This window comes from Phocoena sinus, chromosome 2, assembly GCF_008692025.1.
Source record: "Phocoena sinus isolate mPhoSin1 chromosome 2, mPhoSin1.pri, whole genome shotgun sequence".
NCBI lineage: Eukaryota > Metazoa > Chordata > Mammalia > Artiodactyla > Phocoenidae > Phocoena > Phocoena sinus.
In genome coordinates this window covers 152,504,917-152,530,354 of record NC_045764.1, presented here as the reverse complement: position 1 = coordinate 152,530,354, position 25,438 = coordinate 152,504,917, and the positions used below count along the sequence as shown (strand labels likewise).

The 25,438-nt window shown below is 52.9% G+C and overlaps 1 protein-coding gene across 6 annotated transcripts in view; it reads right to left on the bottom strand.

Annotated features, from left to right (window-relative positions):
- Nucleotides 1–25,438, bottom strand: part of TMEM63C (transmembrane protein 63C) — a 72,091-nt gene that overhangs the window by 30,546 nt on the left and 16,107 nt on the right. For 4 of the 6 annotated variants that reach the window (XM_032621570.1, XM_032621571.1, XM_032621576.1 and 1 more), the window contains exons 3-6: nt 9,064–9,126; nt 3,927–4,089; nt 3,298–3,377; nt 2,805–2,886 (exon numbers count right to left, since the gene is read on the bottom strand). In XM_032621570.1, the coding sequence (XP_032477461.1) occupies nt 2,805–2,886; nt 3,298–3,377; nt 3,927–4,076 (312 nt within the window). In that variant the 5' untranslated portion in view covers nt 4,077–4,089; nt 9,064–9,126. The remainder of the gene's footprint in view (nt 1–2,804; nt 2,887–3,297; nt 3,378–3,926; nt 4,090–9,063; nt 9,127–25,438) is intronic. The other 2 variants (XM_032621572.1, XM_032621574.1) reach the window with 2 other exon arrangements.

Below are 25,438 nucleotides of genomic sequence, written 5' to 3'. Positions count from 1 at the left end.
AAGCAGCTGCTTCCCTTAGATTTCCCCGCACTCAGGCCACACATCACCCTTTTGTTATAATGCTAACTTGAGCTGGGTTTCTTCTTCTGCATCTGGGGGTCCTGTAGATTATACATTTCTCTCAGGGTCTTGCTGTCTGGAGTTTCCGGGTGGTGGGAAAAGGTGGCCTCAGCCGGGGGCTGGGAGGGGCTAGAGAGGCAGTCAGCTCGGGAACTGTATGCATAGGGTAGGCAGAGGGCCACAGCTCTGAAAGCTGCCAGATGTGGTAGCTGCTTCAGTTACCCTGGTGCATGCTTCCTTCTGGGATCCCAGGGGGTTTGGCAAAACCTTGGAAAAGGCTGCAGCTCTTGATTGGGTCACGAGCCCATCAGCGACCCAGGCAGGCCCACTTGGTTGATAGTGCCCCAGAACCACATGGATTGGGGAAGGCATATTTCCCAAAAGGAAAAAATGAGGGGCAGGCAAACATGAAACAGAAGGAGGTTCCTTGCTCCCTTAGGTGTAAGGCCCACCTTCTAGGCCTCCTCCCTGTGCTGGGTGGGTTGACAGTGGGAATGCCCATCCGGAATGTCCACTGTGGGGGGACCATTTCCCCAGCTATATCCTAGGGAACTAAAGTAGGGATAAAAGCCCGGGTATGAGGCAGAGCGATGACGGGAAATGGCATGATGGTGGCAGTGGCGACTGGGAAAGTCCCAGGGAGGGGGTGAATTGCTAGACAAGACTTGGGCTGAGAGTCTGGCCACCCCTTCCCTACATGGGGAGTCTTTCCTAACCTCCCACCTCTGGGCCAACATGCAATTCATTAAGGGAGCAAGCAGGTTTGCTGACGGGCCCTAGTGGATATGCAGAGTGGAGGAGTATCAGTGGGAGGACAGAGGTAGTGAGTAGAAGTGTGGCCTATGTACCCATGAAAGGCACATGGACACAGATGTGTGAGTGACCAGGTATGGACCCATATTCTCTCTTTCTTTCTCCCTCTCTCACACACACACGTGCACACACACACACACACACACACGCACACACACACTCCCCTGCATACATCTTGTACCTCTGAAAGGCATAAACCATTCAGAAAACTTGGCAGCCGAACAATGGGCCTGAGAAGCAGACACATCTCTCCTTTTCTCCCCACCCCGTGGAAATGGCCACAGGCTCCCAGGAGCCAGCTCAGCTGACAAGCCTGAGTGACAGCGGTCAGTTCACTGCACCCACCTCGGTGGCTCCATCGTCCCCACTCCCGCCACATCTGCCCTGACTTGCTGAGGGTGCTATGAGGAGACCTGTTCACTTCACCCACTCCACTCAGCCTGGCTGAGGCCTCGCCATCTGCCTGGGGCCCTGCAGGGGCTACCTCAGCGCACTCTTCCTCCGTGTCTAATTCCTACCCTCTTCTGTTTGACTACCCCACTGCTGCCATCATGATTTATCTTCTAGATATTTTTAAAATAAAATGTCGTTGTACAGAAAAAAAAACCACACAAACCTGAAGTGATGTTTCTAAAGCTAAATCTGAGAATTGCTTTGCAAGGTAGGTGTTACTGTCCTTATTCGACAGAGGAAACCTCCAGGACGTGAACCTGTCTGAGGCTCCCATTCTTGTCAGGGGCAGGTCTTGGCAGGTAAAGGGACCAGGTCTCTTGGAGGGATGAAAATTTGCTTCCAACAAACACATATCAGATACTAATTACATGACAGGCTGGACCAGGTGCTGGGACAGTGGGGAGTAGGACCGGTATAGCTCTCAGTGGGGGAAGTGGGCACACTAGATTAACTGTGTAGATGAGGAATCATCACAGACTGGGTTAAGAGTGCTGAAGAAAAGGAATGCAGGGACTTCACTGGTGGTCCAGTGGTTGAGAATCGGTCTTGCAATGCAGGGGATGCCGGTTTGATTCCTGGTCAGGGAACTAAGATCCTACGTGCCGCGGGGCAACTAAGCCTGCAGGCCACAACTAGAGAGAAGCCCATTCGCTGCCACGAAAGATCCTGTGTGCCGCAACTAAGACCCGACGCAGCCAATAAATAAATAAATATTTTTTTAAAATAAAATATACGCTATCTAAAAAACTTAAAAAGAGGGCTTCCCTGGTGGCGCAGTGGTTGACAGTCCGCCTGCTGAGGCAGGGGACACGGGTTCGTGCCCCGGTCCGGGAAGATCCCACATGTCGCGCAGCGGCTGGGCCCGTGAGCCATGGCCACTAAGCCTGCACGTCCGGAGCCTGTGCTCCGCAACGGGAGAGGCCACAACAGTGAGAGGCCCGCGTACTGCAAAAAAAAAAAAAAAAAAAAGGGAGGGAAGATGATCCGCAGGCTCAGGTGTTTCTGAGAGATGAGAACTGAGGAAAGCCCACTGGATTTCATCGCATGGGACCGTTGGTGGCCCTGGGGCTGTCTGGGTGGGAGCCACGTGTGAGGGGTTCAGGGTGAGAGGGAGGTGAGGATGTGGAGACAGCAAGCCAGACCTCTCTTCTGGAGTTCAGCTCGGACCAGCCCCGAGCACCATCTAGAGCGCTTTAGCTCCACTCCATCGCTCTGGAGGGCCTTCCTTGCTCCCTTTCTCCTTCGTGCACTTACTGCCACCACCTTCTCGGCACCCTAGGAGGCAAGTACAGTCAGTGTCTCCATATTTCCGATGGGGAGACAGGCTTGGCAAGGTGGAGGCATTTGTCCAAGGTCACGTTGCTAGGAGTGGTTGGGTGGCTGATTGCAAAGCCCCAGCTGATGAACCCGCTCCTTCCTGCAGATGCCCGGACCCCTGCCCCTGCCCTCACCAGGCCCAGGACCACCCCAGCACCCACCTTGTCCCTGTGTTCCATCTCCAGGGAAATATCCGAGGGAGACGTCTTCTCGCTCTGCTCCCCATAGATCAGCGAGGTCAGGCTGCCGGCCAGGAAGGGTAGTGCGGAGGTGGAAAAGGAGAAAGTTCTTAGGTGCCAGCCTTGCTCCCTGGGCTGAGGGCTGTGGTCCCCTCCTGCCCAGTAGCAGACACGCCTCAACGTGTTTGCTGAGCACACAGCTCTGGGCACAGACAGGTGGCCAATGCATCTTGGGAGCCATGAGATCCAGAAAGGCTGAGATCTGAGAAAAAAGTGGCCTCGTGCCCAGAGGTGGCTGCTCTCCAAGTCACCCTAATGCAGGGAGGGCTAGAACACAGGCAGGGGTGGTAATGAGATGCCACCTGCTGACGAGACACCTGTGCAGTTTGGGCACTGGTCAGAGCCGTGTCCTGGTCACGGCAGCACACCCCCAATGAAGCAAGCAGCTCACTCCCGACTCCCAGCCTCTCCTCACCTGTCGTTGTGTATCAGCAAAGCCAGGCGTCCGTAGTCCCATGCGGCTTTCCGGAGGAAGGAGTAAACCAAGACGATGACCTATAGGTCAGGAAAAGCAATATGGCGCAAGAGAGCTCATGGATGCCTTCCCCTCGACTGACCCCTGAATTCCCATGGGGAAGACTGTCCCTGAGGTGCCCAGGGGCTCCCCCCTAGGTGGCCAGCTCTGTCCGGGTAGGGGTCATGCCTTCTGCAACTCTAGATTCCCAGTGCCCAGCAGCATCCTAGCACAGAGTGGATGCTCAGAGTGGTTGAATGAAGGCGCTGGTGGCATGTTTAGAACAGTGGACAGAGCACTCGTTGAATAAATCATCCAGGGGACAGATGGGAGGCTCAAGGGCACTGGCCAGGGGGACCTTTGGACAAGGGTGCAAGGAAGAGAATCAGGGATTCCACTGCTCCTGCAGCCTCCTCTTCTCCAAGCCCACCCACCCTGGGCCTCCCTGGGCAGGACTGACATTCAGAGAGTTCCCACCACTGTGGCTGGCATCCACGGACAGCTGGGGCCCCTTGTATCACTTGTGAAAGCTGGACCATCCACCCTGGGTGAGACCTCTCTGTCTGCCCACTGCACTGCCCAGAACTCACCACCCACAAGATAACGTTGAGGAACAGCACAGTGGGGATACCCCCAAAGGGCTGCCCCTGCAGGACAGTGCTCCGAGAGTGGAAGCAGTCGTCAGCCGAGAAGTTCCGGGACTTTTCCACCATATTCAGGTTGCCCGGCAAGACAGTCATCCTGGGAGGCTCCCTGGTGAACAGAGGGGTTTCCAGGTCAAACATGAGCCCCACCCCCTCCCCCATTATGCAACACGCAGAAGCCTGCCGGGGAGCTGGGAGGGGTGCGCTGAGCTTATAAATGATCAAGGCAGGAGGCTCAGCCCTGAGATGGCATGCAGCCCTGTCCTTTAAGACAGGGGTCCCCAACCCCCTGGTGGGACATCACACAGCAGGAGATGAACAGCGGGCCAGCAATTACAGCCGCTCCCTTCGCTCGCATTACCGCCTGAGCTCCGCCTCCTGTCAGATGGGGGCAGCATTAGATTCTCATAGGAGCGGGAGCCCTACTGTGAACTGCGCATGCGAGGGATCTAGGTTGCGCGTTCCTTCTGTGAATCTAACGCCTGATGATCTGAGGTGGAGCTGAGGCGGTGACGCTAGCGCTGGGGGGCGGCTGCAACTACAAATTATCATTAGCAGAGAGGTCTGACTGCACAGAGACCATAATAAATCAGTCGCTGGCAGACTCATATCAAAACCCCATCAGTGAGTGGCAAGTGACAACGAGCTCAGGGCTCCCACTGATTCTGCATTACGGTGAGTTGTATAATTGTTTCATTACATATTACAATGTAATAATAACAGAAATAAAGTGCACGATAAACGTATGTGCTTGAATCATCCCCAAACCATGCCCTACCCCCGCCCCCAGTCCACGAAAAAATTGTCTTCCATGAAGCCGGTCCCGTGTGACAAATAGGTTGCAGACTGCTGCCGTGAGACGCCACTTCCTCAAACCCAGGGCCAAGATGACAGAAGAGCCCAGATTCCCTGGGAGAGTATTTATTTTGTACCACTTGTAAAATACACAAAGCAGTCGTTCCAATGGGCCTTCCTACTTCTACCTTTGTGAAGCTTTTCTTGTATATAAATGAACAAGCCTCACAAAGGTCTCAGAGAGGAAAGATTCAGTTTAGAGGGTGGAACCACTGCATCACGGGGTGCCGCGCAGATAGGGCCACTGACGATCATCTTTAACGTCTTACGATTCTCTCATCTACTTTCCAAGAAAGGCAATAGCTCCCAAGACTAAGTAAGGAAAGGAGGCAGAGTGCCTGACACACAGCAATGACTCCCTGTTTCACCTAGAACTTGAACCGGGGAGATCAACACCTGTTCACGGTCGTGAGCCAATACAGTGAGTCAGAGACTCAGATGCAGAGCTCGTGGTCACGGGCATCCGTATTCTTCAGGCCTGGGTAAGAGCGGAAAGTACGAGCAAAAGCTGGATGTGACCAGCAGCTGCTGGGACTTATCTGCAAGGTTGCTCTGATTTTAAAAGATCATTTGTTTTGGCTCCAGACTGCATCACATCCTAGAAATTCTTCACTCCCATTCAAGAGAAGTAGGCTTGTTCATTCGACAAATATTTGGTGAACGACTGCTTTGTGCTAGACTGATGCTGGTGGTATATCAGTGAACGAGATAAAAAAATCCCTCCCTCGTGGGATTCTAGTGGGGAGAAACAGTGCAGGGGTCAGGGTGAGATTAGGATTGTAAAGAGGGTGATTGCGGAAGGCTTCGCTGAGAGGATGACATCTGAGCGAAGACTTGAAGAGAGGGGAGCAGACCATGCAGCCGTGGGGGAAAGACACTGCAGGCAGAGCAAAAGCCTGGGGGTGGTAGTAGTGGTGGTGCAAGCTTGCCTGGAGCAGAGGAAAAGCTAATGGGCCGGCGTGGCTGGACAGGGGAGAGTGAAGGGCATGGGGGGTACCTGAGCAAAGGAGTGACATGAAGTGACTCATGTTTTAAAGGGGTCACTTTGACCCTGGCACTGAGAATAAATGGGGGTGAGGGCAAGCAGAGAGGTCATTTGGGAGGACTCTGTGGCAACCCAGGCAAGAGATAGCGGTAGCCTCGGGCTTCCCTGGTGGCGCAGTGGTTGAGAGTCCGCCTGCCGATGCAGGGGACGCGGGTTCGTGCCCTGGTCCGGGAGGATCCCACGTGCCGCGGAGCGGCTGGGCCCGTGAGCCATGGCCACTGAGCCTGCGCGTCCGGAGCCTGTGCTCCGCAACGGGAGAGGCCGCAACAGTGAGAGGCCCGCGTACCGCAAAAAAAAAAGAGAGAGAGAGAGATAGTGGTAGCCTGGACTGCGAAGAGAGCTGTGAGGTGGTCAGATTTTGGCAATATTTTGAAGGTGGAGCCAACCAGATTTGCTGATAGATTGAACGGGGAGCGTGAAAGAGAGGAATCCAGGATGACTAAGGCTTGTGGACTGAGCAACTGGAGGTGCTGCCATTGGATGAAAAAGACAGGAAGTGCTGGATGGGAAGTGCAGGACGGCGGGGGGACCGGGAGCTGGGTTGTGGACATGCCAGGCAGGCGGCTGGATATGCGTCTGCGGTTCAGAGGAGAGACTGGACACACAACATGGGAGTTGCCAGCATGGAGACAGATGACGGTTCGAGGCGTAGGACTGGATCACTGGAGTGGAGAGTGAGGGTCAAGTTCTGAGCCTTGCAATGCTGCTCTAATATATACAAGTTGGTCAAATGAGGAGGAAGCAGAAAAAGAGACTGAGACGAGCAGGCAGTGAGGATGGAGGAACAGCAGGAAACGGTGCTGTCCTGGAAGCCAGGTAAAGAAAATGCTTCCCGGAGAAGGGAGGGACCAGTTGTGCTGATGTGGTCAAGTAAGAGTAGAACTGAGGAGGAGCCATAGTTGAAGCAACGTGGAGGTTATCGGTGGCCAGACTAGAAGAGCCGCAAGAGAGAATGATAGGAGAGGATTTGGAGCCAGGGGCGTCAGGCAACTCTTTCGAAGAGCATGGAGAGGTGGAAGTGGTTAGGAAGGGAGAAATAGCTGCGCATGGTATGCTGATGGGAACGATCCAATAGAAAATAAAAATCTGGTGATGTAAGAGATGCAGGATCACCAGAGCAAAGCGAGGATGTAGGAGGGGTTGGGAACTAGTGCCCAAGGAGAGAAGTTGGCCTCTGCTGAGAGCTGAGGGCGGATAGCTGACCCGCGGTAGCAGGAGTGCTGGTGGAGATTGTGGACATGCTTTCCTTACAGTTTCTGTTTTCTCAGTAAGAGAGGGAACAAGGTCTCAGGTGAGTGTGTGATGCTGGTGGTAGGCAGACGTGGGCTGTTTGAGAACAGGAAGAAAGGTAGAAGCAGAAATCCAGAGGAGTGAATGGGTTAGGGGAATGTAGCAGGACTGACGGGCAGCTCTAGGGGCCCACTGAGGTTCACGGTCTTGAATTTCCAACAAGAGCAGCCAGACTTACTGTGCATTTCCCTCAACTGTATCCATCTGTGTGCTTACAGGTGTGAAAGAGTCACACAGGCAGTTTTAACCAGGGTAGAGGTTTTCCCAAGCAAGTATGAGAATGAAACAAGAGGACTGAAGGTGCAAAGGAGTAATTTTAATGACTGGCCGTGGAATTTAAGGCACGTAAGGAGAGAAATGAAACATGAGAAGGGCGAGGAACGGTGAAAGCTGTTGGAGCTCCAGTGGGTAGAAGAATTTTTGAGTCCTAGAGGGTGTGAGTTTACAGATAGGAACTGGCTGTTGGAAAATGATCTGGGTGATGTTGAGATTAAGAAGGGATTGCAGTTATTGGTAGTGTTAAGGTCTAGGGCATTTCCATGGAGTGAGAGGTTGAGTAGTGTCAAAGAACCATGGGGCTAGACTGTTAGACCATCTCTGTGGATATGTGGATACTGAAATCAGCAAGAATGAAGACAGGAGCAGTAGTGTCATGACATTGAGGCAGGAACTGAACTCTTCCAGGAAGGAGGGGTGTGACCCGGGTTGGGGGGTGTAGATGCCTATGACACAGAGGGGGAGCAGGACATCTAGGCTGACACCCGTGGGTACAAGACGGGGGCTTTTGCAGGGAGGAGGGAAGAATAGTCTGAAAGTTACAAAGAAGAGCAAGAAAGACATCTCTCCCATCCCCAGGTCCATGGTATTGGGAGAGAAACAGAAACCACTCCCGGAGAGGGTGGTAAGGGTCCTGGGGAGTCTTGGGTTTCAGTTCCCAGTGAAAAGGTGATGCTCTGAGGATCTGGGGGGTGTTTCTGGGCACCGTGGGCTCTGGCACTGAAACCCAGTTCCAACTCCTACTTGCCAAGCGACCTGGAGCAAGCTCTTTATCCATGCCTCATTTACTCATCTGTAAAATGGGGATGGTGCTATCAATTAGTACCCACTTCACAGTGCTGTTAAGAGGGATATGTGGATTAAGGTTTATCAGTCATGGAGAAAAATGCCTGGAACACAGGAAGTATCACATAGATATCTGTAAAGTGAAAAGTGGACACAGAGTCCCAGGGGACACATTGGAATGGTTCTAGGTACTAGGGATGGTTGGGTGCTGGGGATGGAGAAGGGAATAAAGGTAAACGGACTGGAGTACAGGAGACAAGAGGTGGCCCGGGAGTCTGGATTCCCTGTGCTAACTCACAAAAATAGGGGAAAAGGGTGTAATGAGATTAGTCCTGGAAAAAGGATGGAGGACAACACCCGCCTCCGGATCAGCATCTGACGGGAGCAGCGAGCCTCTTGCCTACCTTCTTAAGTTTCCCTACTTTCTGCTCCCCTCTCTTTCTGCCTAGGTTGCCCACAGTTTAATTATCCCAGGTCACTGGTTTCCACGCATTTACACTTACATGTTGTTTAGTTATCCCAGGTCACTGGTTTCCACGCATTTACACTGACATGTTTAGCCAAACGTAAAAGTGTAATAGTTTACGTTGAACACAGTACATTTTAACAGTAAGCCATGTGCCAGAGAGTCAGAGTAGCAGCGATGGCATTCCTGGGGTCTCTTGGCAGATGGAACAGGCATCTCAGCCATCCCAGGCTCTGGGTCAGCTGTGGCAGGAACCTACAGTTCTGCTGGTGGCCACTCAGGGGAGCCCTTGTTGCGGAAGCAGGTAGAAAAAGGAGGAAGGTGCATCTGGTAAGTCTGCAGGCCTTGGGAGAGACTTTTCCTACCTGAGTCAGTTCTCCAGGGAGAGTCCCAGTCAGGCCTGGAGGCCCCACTCAGCTACAGGGCTGCTGGAAAAGAACAAATGCAGTGGAGAGTCCACGAGACTTAGGAACCCAGACTGTCTTTGCTGGAGGCATCATCCCTCAGGGCCCCTTTCGTCATCTTTAAGCTTGGAATGCTCTTCCTTGATCATGTGTGTGTTTTGCCAATAGTTTTTTTGCTTATCTTTTCATTCTCTTCGTGGTGTCTTTTGAAACCAAAGTTATAACCGAAGTTATAAATTTTGACAGTCCAATTTATCAAATTTTCTTTTATGGACCATGTTTTTGGTATTGTATCTAAGAAGTCTCTGCCTAACCCAAAGTCTTAAAGATTTTCTTCAATGTTTCTAAAAACCTTATAGTTTTAGCTCTTACAGTAAAGTTGATGATCCATTTTGAGTTAATTTTTGCATATGGTGTGAGGTAAGGGTCTAAGTTCATCTTTGGGCATGTGGCTATCCAGTTGCCCAGCACCTTAAAATGAGGGGAACAGGGGCTTCCCTGGTGGCGCAGTGGTTGGGAGTCCGCCTGCCGATGCAGGGGACACGGGTTCGTGCCCCGGTCCGGGAAGATCCCACATGCCGCGGAGCGGCTGGGCCCGTGGCCGCTGAGCCTGCGCGTCCGGAGCCTGTGCTCCGCAACAGGAGAGGCCACAACAGTGAGAGGCCCGCGCACCGCAAAAAAAAAAAAAAAAAGAGAGAAACAATTCATAAAGCCCTCTCTTCAAGGCTGTCTGGGGACTGGAACCAGGCCAAGGACGTGAAAGAGTTTGGTGAGCTGCTGCACAGCCACAAGGACTTGGGACTGTTGCTATTATTTGGTTAACACTATCCATGATGAGGGCAGGGGAGGGGTCCTGGGCTGTGAAGAGCTCTGGCTTCCATCCGACTCTAAGGAGGTCTGGGTTCTGTATGCTGTTCTTTTCACTCATCAACTCCCACTCTCTCATTCTCTCTTATTCCAAAAGAACCACCCCATCCTTCCTGACCTTTCACAAAGAAGAGCTGCACACTTACTATGGGCCAGGCCTCATGTCAGGATCTAGGGGCCTGGCAGACATGGTTCCCACCTGCACGAGGCTCCCAGACCCACTGGGGAGACACGCAAGCACACAAGGCACGTGCCTCTGTACTCCAGCACGCTCCCATAGCCCAGGGGCCATGGGGAGGGCCCACCATCAAGCAGCCACAGAACCCTTCTGTGGGCACGTGACCTCCAAGCTGAGACGTGAGGTGTCAGAGTCAGCACAGTGCAGCGGGGAAGCGTGGGCAGAGGGAACCGTACTGGCAAAGACCCAGAAGGGAGACAGGGCATGGAGGTTTGGGAAGGTGAAAATGAATACTCGTAGCTCTAGTATAGGATGGATTGCTGGTTTGTTCTTTCATTTGTTCATTCATTCATTCAATAAGAATCCATCGAGTGTCTACTCTTGCCAGGCCCTGTGGAGACCCTGGAAGTACAAACATGCGGTCCTCTTTAGGGAGTCCACAGCCTTTGAGATCTGGGGAGGGGAATGCTGTTGAGAGGCCTGGCCCAGGCTGCCATTCTGCCCAGGAGGACTCCAGCTACAAGGTCCCAGCCTCTAAGCTTGGAGTCCGGTGGAATCCAGCCAGCAAGGTTGTGTCAGGTGCAGGCTTTCAGCTCACCTGGCTGCCCAGCCTGAAGGGGTGGTGAGGAAGGAAAGGAAAGAAAAGAAGAGAGAGCCTCACCTCCACCTCACCACCCTCTTCAGGTTTCTCAGCAGCAAACGAAGCAGTAATGAGGAAGGCTGCCGCGTTGCCATGGAAACACAGAGCAGCACCCAGCCTTTTCTCCTCACCCCTAAACCATGCCTTGACCTTCCTTCTCTCTTCTTTCCGGAAGGAGAGCTTTCTGGAGGTGGAACTAGCTCTTGTGTGTGAAGAAGATGACAGAAAGCTTTCTGGAGACCAGAGTATCGGCCCTGGAAATAATAAAACTCGAAATTTGGAGGGTACTAAAGGAACACAGAGCAGGGACACCAACCTGCCTGGGCATGAATTTCACAGCAGAGCACAGGGAGGCTGTTCAGAGCATCAGGGAAAAGTAGGCTCTCTGGACCCAGAGTGTCTGAGCTTAAGTCCCAGATCCACCCTTGCTAGCTGTGTGAGCATGGACAGTGACTTTACCTCTCTGAGCCTCAGTTTCCACATCTCGAAAGTGGGGATAACAACAGTACTGCCTCTCAGGGTTATTGTGAAGATGAAGTAAGATAATTCACATAAAGCCCTTCACATGGTGCTTGGAAATACATGTGTTCAAAATTAGCCAGCACTGTCATCACTGCCATTAGCTTCTTTGTGAGACGGTAGCGAGGGGCCCAGACGGGACCATTCCTAGCATCCTTCCCCCTACTCTCTCTGGAACAGGCAAAAGGAGAGATGCAGAGCATGGGAAGGACCTTACAATATCCTCAACCTGCAGCCTGTGGCTGGGCTGCTCCTGCCCTTCCTGTATGTGGAAAGCAAATGTCAGCCTTGCTTTTCGGGCCAAGGAGGGGGGATGGTGTTAAGGGTGATTGGTGAGTCAGGATTCTCAGGTCCCTTCAGTTGCACATCTTATCTGATAAGGAAGTGCGAGGCCTTCCTCCCCTCCCATTTCTGCCCCATCTGTCTCCTGCGGCACAAGCTGGAGGCTCAGCAGTCCTAGGCCTGGCCAAAGTTTCCCTCAGAAACTGGGCAAAGGCTTCAGAAAGAACTGGCTTTGCCCTTATTACTCCTCTGGTCCATCGTTCACTTCCAGGCTTCCAGATCTGGCCTGGTTTCAGCTACTGCCGTCCTAACTAGACAGGCCAGCACTTTGCTCCCCACTTCTCCTCCCCACTTGGCCATCTCAAGGCCAAGTCCAAATCCCAGAGTTTAGGTGGTCCAGGAAGCCCTAGAAGCGGCCAATCTTATTAACCCCTAACACTTTATTGAGCATTTATTATAGGAAAATATTTCCTATTGAAGTACTAGCTCATTTAATCCTCAGAAGTACCCTAGGGTACTAGAATCTCCCCTAGATGAAAAAGAAAATTAAGGCTCACAGAGGTTAAATAACTTGCCCAAAGTCACAGTGCTGGTAAGTGGCAGAGCTGGGCCTTGAACTGGGCAGTTTATAACCCTCTGCTCTGACACCTCCTAGACCCTCTGGGCCTCTGCTGGGCTGGCACTGCTGGGCAGGAGTCAGAGGGAGGGGATGACCTCGCTCAAGCCCTAGTCCAGGGATAGAACCTTTCCCAGCCTCTCAGGGTGGTGCAGTGGAGGGTACTGTGGACTGAGGGATCCCAGGAGAGCTGGGCTCTAGGCCACCTGTGTGACCTTGGGCAGGTGCCTTCCCTTCTCTGGGCTGGGGTTTTTGTAGGAGGCTTCCGAGGTCCAGGCTGGAGCCAGGATTCCAGGTGTCCCAGAGACACAGCCTACAGCCACACGGCCTGCATTCCCGGCACTGGCCAGAGCCGACTCTGCTCCACCATCCCCATGAGCTCTCAGGAACTGGTCCACAGGGCCCACATTTTGATTTGGAGAAGCAAATCTCTGTAGTCACAAGCCACGTCCTAGGAGAAGCAGCTGTGGGCGGGAAGTCACCCTGATTCCCCCCCAGGTCTCCCCCCCACAGAGTACACAAAGCTATAGCACCTGCCCTGCACCCCCTGCCATCTGGCCTTCTCAGTCTCTTCAATAATTCACCACCTCTTGTTAACAACAAGAAAGATTATTTCCCATGGTTCTGGACCTTAAAAAAATAGCGTTCCTGGCCATGGGCACCCCTCCCATCTCCCTTTCCTCTCTGGGTCTTTCCTTAAATCCCCTTTGCATACCCTCTGCTCTCAGATCTGCTCCCACCCCGATGCTTTCCAGGACAAAAGCTCAGGGGCTCAGGTTCGCTCTCACCACTAGGGGGCAGTGGCTTTGAGGACAGGGAGGAGGGAAGCGGGTGTAACCGCCGTGAGGTTCTGGTTAATGTCTTTCCCCACCCGCCATGCAAGCTGGCCATGACTCTTCCCCAAGTGTCAGTAAGCCCTTCCTTGCTCTAAACTGCTCTCGGGTCTCCTCATATCTTCACAGAATGGTTTGCCCAACTTTACACATGAAGAAACTGGGTCACCAGCAGGCAAAGAGATCTGCAGAAGGCTGGGAAAAGTGGTAGATTTGGGATCAGAACTTGGGTTTTCTGGTTCCCCATTCAGCACTCTTGGGCTTGGACCTGTGATCCTCAGCCTGGAGTCGGGGACACTGGAATTACCTGGAAGGTGTTTAGTACATCCAGATACTCACGCCCCACTCCAGACTTTAGGCATGAGGATCTCCACTCAATTCTTATACACAGCCAAGAAAGAGAAACACCAGCTTAAGATTTCTAGGGTTATTTGCATCTAGATAAGGAGTTCTTGAAGATCCAAAAGGTTTTCTGACACCCCCTAAATAAGCAGAGAGGATGAGGAGATTTGGGGATAAAGGATGGAAGCTCAGTGCCCCTTAAATCGTGCCACTGTGGGGCAGTTCATGAGACCGGTCCTTATATTCCTCTCTCCGGAGAGCTCCCCTCCCCTTCCCAGCTTTTTTTTTTTTTTCCTTTTTTGCGGTACACAGGCCTCTCACTGTTGTGGCCTCTCCCGTTGCGGAGCACAGGCTCCGGACGCGCAGGCTCAGCAGCCATGGCTCACGGGCCCAGCCGCTCCGCAGCATGTGGGATCTTCCCGGACCGGGGCACAAACCCATGTCCCCTGCCTCGGCAGGCGGACTCTCAACCACTGTGCCACCAGGGAAGCCCTCCAGCTCATTTTGAGTCTGTGGAAAGTTGGCTGGAAATCTAGAGAGGCCCACACCACCTCTTCACTTGAATCCCCAAACTCTTGCATTTCTCCCTATGTCAGAGATCAATGGCCTGGCCACTTCTTCACGGCGCACCATGCCTGCCGTCTGTCCTGTCCCCATATCTATCAGGACTGCTCTTCCTGCCCTGACTGAGCTTGAGCCACTTCTTCCTGGCCTTGGCTGGAGGCTTGGTCTCAGCAGCCTTACAGTCCCTGGGTCCAGCTCAAAGCCTTCCTCCAGTGAGCAGCCCGGTCTGTACCTTGTCCCCACCCTCTTTTTGCAGCCGGCCTTTGCTACCACCACCTGGCACACTTCTCCTGGTTTTCCGTGCACAAGAGTGGCCAGTTCCCTGACAAATCTGTGGGTTTCTTTGGATTTTTTTTTGCGGTACGCAGGCCTCTCACTGTTGTGGCCTCTCCCGTTGCGGAGCGCAGGCTCCGGACGCGCAGGCTCAGCGGCCATGGCTCACGGGCCCAGCCGCTCCGCGGCATGTGGGATCTTCCCGGACCGGGGCACGAACCCGTGTCCCCTGCATCGGCAGGCGGACTCTCAACCACTGCGCCACCAGGGAAGCCCTCTGTGGGATTCTTGATGGCAGGGCCTATGTCATTGCGGTTCCCCCACCATGACCAACATTTATGGGGCTCAATGAAATAGACGGGTCTTTATCCAGGGCCACATTTGGGGCAGGAAATAAAATGTGGGTGACTTGCAAATGCTTGCATACTGTGCAGAGAGTACCTGAGTCACTCATTTTCACCTCTCCACAACACATAGTTGGTTAACAAGTCTTGCGCCTCATGTCACAGCACAGAGGAAAGGGAACGTACGATTTGGGGTCAGGAGATCGGGTGTGGATCTGGCTCTATTATTTGCTAACTGTTACTCAACCTCTTGCTGCTCAGTTTTCTCTTTTATATAATGGACATAATTATGTCCATCCTGCCTATACCAGGGTGTTATGAAGATTGCTTAAAGGAGATAGTAAGTGGAGACATTTTTATAAACTATAAGTACCCCAAATATGGGTGGCTGCCTCTGCTATCCCCTTCCTAGGATTGAGGATAGCCCCTAAATGATCCCCTCAATCACCCTTGTGGCCAGCCCCAGCACGGGGTGAGCGGGTTGGTGTTCCATTTTGCCATCACTCCAGCTAAAATCAGAAAGGCACTCAGCACCACGGACAGCACCACACAGAGCAACTCATTTCCGCTGCTGCTTCTCTCTGCCGGGGCTCTGTGGGCAGTGCTTGCTGATACCCCTGGCCCAATAACAAGAAGGCCAGGTAACAGCTATTGAATGAGTTCTATGTGCCAGGCACTGTGCCAAGTCTCTTGATGCATCATCTGGGTTAACAAACCTATCGGATTGCCTGTTGGATACGGTCGATGGCCTTCGGCATCCAGCCCCACCTCTTTCTAGTGCGCCTTCCTCTATTGCAGAAGCTGGGAAGCTGAAAACTACATTTACAACACCCCCTTGCAGCTGAGGTTCTGAATACAGATCAGGTTCAGTCGGCTAGATGCACTGGAGGTAGATTTATAAGGCAGCAGTGGGGCGGAGGCCATCTTCTTGCTGTTCTTGCTGTGCTGAGCTGACAAGCAATGTTGAGGAGGGGAAGGAGCTGTCTGCAGCAGATCAATGCCCAGTCTTTGGCTCCCGGGGAAGGGAGGGCAAGAAGAAACTGTGGTGCAGGCTGCAGAGGCTCCCTGGTCCTGGCTTGCAGGTGAGAGGATGTGAATTCATGGCTCCAGTAGTCCCATCCTGGCTGTGGCTGAGGAGCAGTTTGTCTAGTGGGTCAGTTCTGTTCTGTTTTAAAGACTCAGGTTCTAACTCTTCTGGTGATTTTATGAGCATGTAATTCTCTGGTTTAAATTCCATTTGCTTAAAGTTCTTAAAAGTGGTTTTTGCTTCCTGTACTAACAACAGATAGGTACTATTATTATCCCATCTTGGGCACAGAGAGGTTAAGTGACTAGCCTAGTTCAGGCAGCCCGTGAGCAGTGGGACCTGAGCCCAGGACATCCACCCACCCAGCCCCCTCCTAATCATTTTGCTGTGCGCCACCCCCAAGGCAGAGAACACTAGCAAACATCCCAGCAAACAGGAATAAAACCCCCAGGCTAAATACAGAAGCTAAATGGAGAAAAGAAAAAGATGACAGAGAATTCTGGAAACGAACTCCAGGCCCGAGTGGACACAGCTCATGACAAATCCTCAGAAGAAGGGGAAGGAGACGACACAGATGTTTGTGAAGGGCCAGGCATGGCACTGGTGCCTTCGTATGTTTATCCCACTGACCATCACTCACACCTCACGAGCAAGCTAAGAGGTAGCAGCCTAGGGCTTCCCTGGTGGCACAGTGGTTGAGAGTCCGCCTGCCGATGCAGGGGACACGGGTTCGTGCCCTGGTCCGGAGAGATCCCACATGCAGCGGAGCGGCTGGGCCCGTGAGCCATGGCCGCTAAGCCTGCGCGTCCGGAGCCTGTGCTCCACAACCGGAGAGGCCACGGCAGTGAGAGGCCCGCGTACCACAAAAAAAAACAAAAAAGAGGTAGCAGCCTAAAAGGTAGGTATCATCAGTATATCCCCATTTTACAGGTAGAGAAACTGATGCTCAGAGAGGTCAAGTAATGGGCCTAAAGCTACACAGCTGGAGAGAGACAGAGGCAGGATTGCAATCTAAGGGTCTGGTTCTACTACATCATGTGACCTCTGAAGGCACAACTGGGGAGAGAGCTGCTTTGCCCATTCCAGGAGGGCTGTATTCCTGGGGTACAGGAAGACAGCCTCCCCCCCTCACACCTGTACTACATCCAAGGGACTCTCCACTAACAGGGAGGAAAGGCTGAGGTGGGCAGAGAGAGCTGCAGCACAGCCAGGGGAGATGGTAGCCATTTGGACCCAGGCTGGAGGCTGAGTGCGCCAGCTTCCCCCTCACCCGTCTTACCTCTGGGACCTCCATAGGAGGCCCTCTTCTTGCTGGGAAGGTTCCTTCCCTTGCCCTCCAGACCCTGCACCCCAACCCAGGGCTCATGCCTTTTGCCTATGGCCCCCAAGTCGGTGAGCAGCCATGATCATGTCCAAATGGGGCTGGGGGCAGGGGCGAGGCAGTGGTAGGGATGTGTTCGACACCAGCCCCTGGGAGCTGGGCAGTGACAGGGGGACACTGGGAGATGGAGGGGCAACTGCCTACTTGTGCCATAAAGACAAAGTAGGAAGTAAAAACAGCAGGATATAATGATGTTAAACTAGATGATTTCAATTCTAAACGAAAGGCGGGGGATGGGGGGAGAATAAAAAACCAAAATAATGCCTGTAGGAAAAAAGACCAGCTATCCCTGGGTGGTGAGACTATGTTCTTTCACTGGTCTTTAAAAAATTTTTCTGAATTTGAAAAACTATTGAATATGAGCATGAATTATTATTTATAATTAGAAAAAATCGTATTTTAAAAGGCAGGCTTGATATTTCTAAGCCTACCTACAATCAGCTTCCCTTCATCCTTCGGCATCAAATCCTTCTTCTTCCCCCCTCAAGTGCCCACATTTTGACCAGCTACCACTCAAGCTTGTCAGGGGGGTCGAGGGGGTAGTGCGGGGTGCAGGGGCCTGGCCCTTGGGGTGATAAGTGGTCCAGGGGTTCCTGTGCAGGCTGCCTGCTCAGAAAGAAGATTCAAGGCCTGAATCTGAGGCCACCTTCTCCTCCCTCCAAGCACAGGGCCTGGCTTGGCCAGGTGCAGGAAGGTCAAGGCTTGACCTTGCACCACGTGGGCCAAGGTAGCCGCCAGGCCCCTGGGGGTCAGCCTGGAAGCCAAGACAGCTCAGTAGCTCCTCTGGCAGCTGCGGTGCTGACCGCAGCGTGAAGACCCAGGTGCAGTGATCAGGGAGGGGGCTCCGTGGCTCCCCAGCACAGTTCTCACCTGGGCAGGCGGGGGCCAGCCTGCCTGCCCCCTGCTCTGCCCCTTCCTTCTTCCCCAGCCCACCCCAATCAATCAGTGGAAGATGGGGACCACTTGGGGGGTGGTCTGAACCTAGATTCCCGTGGGGAAGGGAACAAAAGAGAAAGAGGAGCCTCTTGGGCTGGGCCTGACCTCTGGACTCTCTCTGAGGTGCCTGACAGGCTCTGGTGCACACTCCCTTCCAGGTTATGAAATGTGTTTACAGCCATCATCCCACCTGACCCCCAACAGCCTTGTGGGGGCAGGAGTGATGACTGTCCCCATCTTACCAATGAGGATGCTGAGGCCCAGAGAGGGTGAGGAGCCTGCCCAGGGTCACACAGCCAGCAGTGGTAAAGCAGATGGAGGTGGGGGTCTGAAGCCAGCGCCTGAGCTTTTCCATAGCTCACTGCTCCTTCTGACATCTGAGCTCTTGACTCCTGGCCTGCTCCAGGGGGAGGCCCCCTTGGCCCCAGGGACTCCTCCAGTGTTAACTCCCCCGTCTCCCTCTAAGAAGCCTCAGCTCCAGCAGATGGGTAGACCCCTGTCCCTCAAAGGCCTTGGCTTCCTCTGCTCCCTCCGTTCTTCCGCTCTGTGCAAAGGCCTCTAAGAAGCCTCAGCTCCAGCAGGTGGACAGACCCCTGTCCCTCACAGGCCTTGGCTTCCTCTGCTCCCTCCGTTCTTCTGCTCTGTGGAAAGGCCTCTAAGAAGCCTCAGCTCCAGCAGGTGGACAGACCCCTGTCCCTCACAGGCCTTGGCTTCCTCTGCTCCCTCCGTTCTTCCGCTTTGTGGAAAGGCCTCTAAGAAGCCTCAGCTCCAGCAGGTGGACAGACCCCTGTCCCTCACAGGCCTTGGCTTCCTCTGCTCCCTCCGTTCTTCCGCTTTGTGCAAAGGCCTCGTGAGCCTCCCCACAACAGGATGCTCCACCGTCGAGCCAGCTCAGCTCCGCTTCCTCCAGGCACCCTGGGTCTCAGCAATTTCATCCTCCCCTCGACTCTTAGAGGCCTCACGTATCCTTTCTTGAGTTCTCTAAGGGTAGTAGGTGCTAAAGAGAATGAGATGTGTCTCTCGCTTTGCCAACCTCATTCTAGAAGGGACGTGACAAAGGCCTTGCTTGGCTAAGAGGCAATTATAATATACAGTGTGTAAAAAGGGCTGCCACAGGGGCAGGACTCACCGTGAGGGGAGCTGAGCCCAATCTGGAGTGTCTAGGGACCCTTCCAGGATCAGGGGAGCCTAAGTTGTCCTGCGGTCATGATGGACTCTGCTGGAAGGGCTCTCTGTAGCTCTCCTTAACTTGGCCAACAAGGCCTGCCTATGGCTCTAGCTTCATCTCACCCAACTCTCCCCTCATTTCCATCCTCTGGTCCCTCTGCCTGTCCCTCAATGCCTGCAGCATGCCACCTTCCCTCTTGCCACAGGGCCTTTGCATATGCTCGTCCTCCTACCTGGAATGTTCCCCTTCCCATGAGTTAACTCGTTCTCCCACTAGTTGATCTCAGCTCAATTTTTGCTTCCTTAGGGAAGAACTCCAGACCAGGTCAAGCCTACACATTCCATCCTGGGAGACAGACATAGGGGGCATTTAGATGTGGGTCCCTAGGGAGAGCTAGACTCCTTGGGTCCAAATCCTGCCTCTGCTGTTTACTAGCTTCATATCTTGAGGTGAGTGTCTTAACCTCCCGGACCTCAGTTTCCTTATTTGTAAAATGAGAATGTTAATAGCATCTACCTTACTGGGTGGATGTGAGGAGTCCATGAACCAATTCACGTGAAAACACTCAGAACAGTGCCTAGCACATAGCCATGCCTCAATACAGTGAAGTGTTATTTCCTGGTGAGCACCTAGTACCTCTGATTTTATTTATGGGATGACACAGCAAATGGCTGACTCCCCCAGTGGATGGCAAGCTCCTTGATGACACAGCCCAGGGCTTTATTTGCTCATTATTTTCTCTGCTGTGCTGGGTAGAGCATAGTGCTTTACAAATATTTGTTGAAGAAAGGAACAGATTGGCAGTGGGGCTAGGGCGGGTCTCATTTGGCCCCAGGATCTCAAACTCAAGAGTGTTTTGGCTGGAGAGGCTCTTACAAATCCTCTAACCTAAGCCCCTCCTTCCCCAGATGAGCAAAGGTTGCTGCTGGCTAACATTTCCCTGGCTTCCAGTCTCACAGGTCTCCTGCCCAGCTCCCTCTCCCCCTGCGTTCTGCTCCCTCAGTGGATTGAGGGCATGGTGAAATCTCGGACTGAGGCGTCCATTTCTAGCGATTTAGGGGAAAAAAAGTGGCACGTCATCTCATATCTGAGGGTTGTGGAAAAAAATACATGCCCACCACAGCCTTGTGAAGCTGCAGGCTTCCATTCAACCTGAGTTATTGCCGTAATTCCCGTCTCCGTGGTAACAAGTCCAGACTAAGCCTTCAGCTAGCGGAGACTGGGCAAAAGGCTTGTCTGCAGCAAGACCCCATCCCCCAGCCTAAGATGCCAGCAGTGTCGTTCTCTCTTCAGCCTCTTCCCTGATGGATTCCTCTGCAGGAGTCCTGAGTGGACTGAGAGAGGAGGGCAGGGGAGATGCAGCCACAGCAGAGGCCCCAGTCCATCCCAGAGTCAGCCCCAGTTAGAGCCGGATGAAGGCGCCTGCAGCAGAAGCAAATACGCAGGACGCTACTGGGTGCTGTCCTACCCCAGCTGTGTCTGCTGCCACATGGGCTCTGGTGGGTGGTGCCACATGCTGGGGGAGACAGAGAGACCCAAGGCTCTGCAGCCGGGAGGCTGAGCCCTAGTCCATGCAGACCAACCAGCTGTTGATGATTCGCTGGTGTGCAGACAGAGCCAGCCTTAACTGAACACCTGCTCTGTGCCCGGCACTGGACTAGGAAGTGGGGAGGAAAGACACATAGCAGACGGACCTGCCCTCGGTGAGCTCACAGTCAGGCGAGAGCACACAATCGGAACAAAGAGGAACAGGTGCTCTGTTCAGTGAGGAAAGCAAGATGCAGGTGCCACCTCCCATGCACCTGCCTGCGTCTGGACTTTCTCCAGAAGGAGACTCAAGGAACTCTGGACAGTGGTTGTCTCCTGGGAGAGGAATACCACCTGGGGGGTGGAGGCCGAGGCAGGGAGAGGAAGGCTTTCTTTTCATGATATTTTCATTTTAATTTTTGAATTTTGTACTAAGTTCACATCGAACCAAACCAAACCAAAAAAAGCAAAACAAAGATGAAAAGCACCACGTGACAGGTACTACAATAGGGTGTGAACTTTGTGCTCGGCTCGGGGAGGAGGAACCGGCAGCTCTGACATCAAGGGACTCAGAGTTCTCATCTGCAAGGGGTGTGTGTGTGTATCTGTGTGGGTCTGTCTCTGTACCTGTGTGTTCGGGATGTGTGGACCTACTGGGTTGAATAGTGTCCCTCCAAAGTTCATGTCCACCTGGAACCACAGAATATGACCTTTTTTATGTAAGTGTATATGGTGATGGATGTTAACCGGAGGCTAACTGGACTTACTGTGGTGATCATTTTGCAATATAAGCAAATATCCAATCATTATGTAGTATATCCGAAACTCATATAATGTTATCAATTATACCTCAACAACTGGGACTTCCCTGGTGGCTCAGTGGTTAAGAATCCGCCTGCCAATGCAGGGGACACGGGTTTGAGCCCTGGTCCGGGAAGATCCCACATGCCATGGAGCAACTAAGCCCGTGCGCCACAACTACTGAGCCTGCGCTCTAGAGTACGTGAGCCACAACTACTGAAGCCCGCGGTGAGACAAATACTGAAGCCCGTGCACCTAGAGCCTGTGCTCTGCAACAAGAGAAGCCACCATAACAAGAAGCCTGCGCACTGCAATGAAGAGTAGCCCCCGCTCGCCACAACTAGAGAGAGCCCGCACGCAGCAACGAAGACCCAACACAGCCAAAAATAAACAAATAAAATAAATAAATTTATTAAAAAAAATTATACCTCAACTAAAGAGAAAGAATACACCCTTATTTAAAAATAGGATCTCTGCAGAGATAGTTAAAATGAAGCCATACTAGATTAGGGTGGGCCCTAAATTCAGTGACTGGTGTCCTTACAATAAGGCTACATGGAGACACACAGAGAAGAAAACCATGTGAAGACAGAGGAAGAGACAAGCAAAGGAACACCCAGGGTTGTCAGCAACCACCAGAAGCTGGAAGAGGCAAGGAAGGATTCTTCCCTAGAGCCTGCAGAGGGAGCGTGGCCCTTCCAACAGCTAGATTTTGGACTTACAGCCTCCAGAACTACGAGAGAACAGATGTCTGTTAAGTCACCCTGTTTATGGTAATTTGTTACAGCTGCCCTAGGAAATGAATACAATAGGTCTACGCATTTGTGTTTGTGTATTTTGAGGTGTGTGTATCAATGGGTTTTGAATGTGTGTGTATCTGTGTATGTTTTGGGGGGTATTTGGATGTGCTTGGGAAAGTGTTTATGACTGTAATTTGAATTTTGGGTGCTTGTGTGCGTTTTGGGGTGCATGCGTGTTTATGTGTTCATATATGTGTAGTTATGTGTGTGCGTTTATGTATGTGTGTATGTGTGTTTTGGTGTGTTTGCGGGCATATGTGTATACAGCCAATGATCTATCTCTAGGGTCTCGCTCAGCCCTAACATTCCAGAAGCCTGCCCTGGGGCCCCTGCTGTAGAGGCTGGCCTCCAGAGGATGCAGGCCAGTGGCTGTGGAGAGGCACTAGCTTCAGGCTAGGTTGGAGCAGCACCCCGTCTGGCCTAGAGCCACCTGGGAAAGGGGAGGTCCGTGGGGAGAGTGTCCTCCATTGCACCTGTCCTGTCGGCCTAAGGGTTTCAAGGTCAGGATGTGGGTCTAGCAGGAGCCATACGCTGGGGGCCTAGCCTGACAGCCTTCTTGGAAGCCTTCGGCAGAACAGAACAGAGAGAGAGAGACCCCCTGCCGTGAATCTGAGTTACTTTGAAACATTAGAGCAGTGGTTCTCAAACTTTGGTACGTCAGCATCACCTGGAGGGCTTGTTACACCACAGATGGTTGGGCCCCACCCCAGAGTGTCTGATGCACTACGTCTGGGGTGGAACCTGAGAATTTGCGTCTCGAATAAATTCTTGGGTGATGCCGACACTGCTGGACCTGGGACCTCGTTTTGAGAATCACTGCGTTAGACCATACAACAGGGGATGGGGTTCCTCTTCTCCCTTGCGTAGGCCTTGCAGCAGGCTTCCAGCTCTTTTCGGACAGGCCCTGGACAAGTCAGGGCTGGCAGGCTTAATCCTATTCTCACAGTCTGTCTCTCACAGTTACCCACCTGTCACTCAGGAAATCATTTATTCAGCAAAATAATGGGCTCTGCTCCCCGCACTCAAGGCACTTACACTCTAGGCACAAGATTCTGGTGGGCACACAGACCCCCAAAGAAACCACGACACGTCTGCACAAGTGGACTCAGGAGGCCTGCTGAAGGGATGCTAGGAGCATTGAGGAGGAGCCCTTGACTGAGCCTGGGGCAATCTGGAAAGGCTGCCTGGGGCAGGTTTCAGCCAAGGCAGCTCTTAAGGGAAGAACAGCAGTAGCTACACTAATTGAAAGCTTACTGCCAGGCACTGTGCTAAGACTTTGCAAGCATGAGCTCTTTCAATCCTCACAACAATCCCAGAATGGGAACTATTGTCACTGAAGGGAGATCTGAGCCCAATCTGCAGCCTCATTCCCAGCCTCGAGCATCTATGGGGATCCCGACCTGAAAGAGGAGCTGTGGTGTGGAGGCCAGGGCAGGACATTCCAGGAGGAGACCACGTGTGCATCCCTGCAGAGAGGGTGGTGGGCTCAGATTGTGTCCAGGCTTTCCCGCTGGAAAAGCACCACCCCTCCCTTGGGGCAGCAGACTAGGGAGGGACAGCCCGCTGGCTGCCTTGCTGCCTTGGGCAGGAGCTGGAGAGAGGCAGAGGGAGGGTGCTCTCTCTCTGAGTGCAGCTCCTCCAGCGAAGGGTGGGAGCCTGATGGCAGAGGCTGCAGGTCTGCCTCACATGGCTTCACTTGGCCGGGGCCGAAGTGGGGACACAGGGGCCTGAGACTCCCAGTGCTGCAGGGGTGCGGCCCCATATGTACAGACTTGTTTGTGATGAAGTTTAGCCCTGAAGACAGGCTGAGGGGTGACTGGCTGGCACAACCTCCATGACTTCGCGTGGCCCCCAGGCAGTCTCTGTGTGGCTCTAGGGGTCCCTGACCTCCTCAAGTAGAGCACAAGCCCCCAGGCCAGGGGCCAGCCTCCTGCCCCTTGGGTGAGGGGTAAGGAAAGCCACTCTGAGCCATGCTAAATGAGTACTCAAATAGTGACCTGAATCCAGAGGATGGAGCCAGAGGAAATGAGCTCCAGCCGCAGCAAGAGGTATTCTAGTTAGAAACCAGGCCTAAGATGCTCATGAGAGAAGAGAGACCTTCTTCTGGGGAAGAAGAGGGGCCTAACCTTGTGTCTTTGACAGTCCGCCTGTCTGGGAAAAATATGGTTGGGAGTTCTCTCTCCCCTTCCTTCACTAGCTTCTCCATCAAATCTTACCTACATTTTAGTTCCTTCTCTCCTTTCCTGCTCACCTCCCATTTCTGCCTTCTTTGTCTGAGTAGGCAAAGGCTCTCTCAGCTTGTCTCAGGGTTGCTGGGGGCCTTTGAGCCTGGGCACACTCGTTCACTCAGCCCTGTATCTGCTGGGCTCTGCCTGTCAGGTGGGAGATCAGACAGTTAAACCAATGCCCACACCCAAGGCAGCCTAAGGACCACGCAACGAGAAAGGTACAAGCCAAGGTGATGGGGCTGAAAGACCACAGCCTCGGGGCCAGGGAAGGCTTCAGAGAAAGGCACGTGGGGTTTCTAGGCTGGCAGAAACCAGTGGGGGCAGGGGCAGTTCAAGCAGAGGGGACAAACGAGTGGAGAAGGGAAGCATAGCATGGAATATTCCAGAAATAGCAGGTAGACTGGCTTGGCTGCAGAAGTGAGGTGAGAAGAATCTTGTAAGATAACAGGCAGGTTGGGGACCATGAGGTCCTGAATTTCAGGCTGAATGATTTGCACTTAATTGTGCAGGCAGTAGGGAGCTATTGAAGGTTTTGGAGGAAGAGCATGACATTATCTGGGCTGAGATTGGAAGGGATTCTAGATTTTGCTCCTCTGCTAGGAGCTCCCGAAAGGCACCCGGCCCTGATTCTGAGTCCACAGACTTCTCAGGGGTTCCCAAGGGGAGCAGACAACAGGTGTCTCAAATGTCACCTTTTTGGTGATGCCTATCCTGATGACCTTATTTAATAACTCAACTTCCCCGGCACTCCCCATCCCCTTTTCCTTCTTTGTTTTCCCATCACATTCATTGCCTTCTAACATACTTCATCCATGGTTTATGCTGTTTATTGTCTGCCCCACCCTCATTAGAATGGAGGCCTCTTGAGGGCAGGGTCCACGTCTGTTTTACTTGCTCTTGAATGCTCCAGTGCCTAGCATAGTGCCTGGAATCCCAAAAAGTCCATTCATGTGTGGAATGAATCAAGAGAAAAATACCACCCTGCATGAACCAGCACAGTCTGGTTTGTT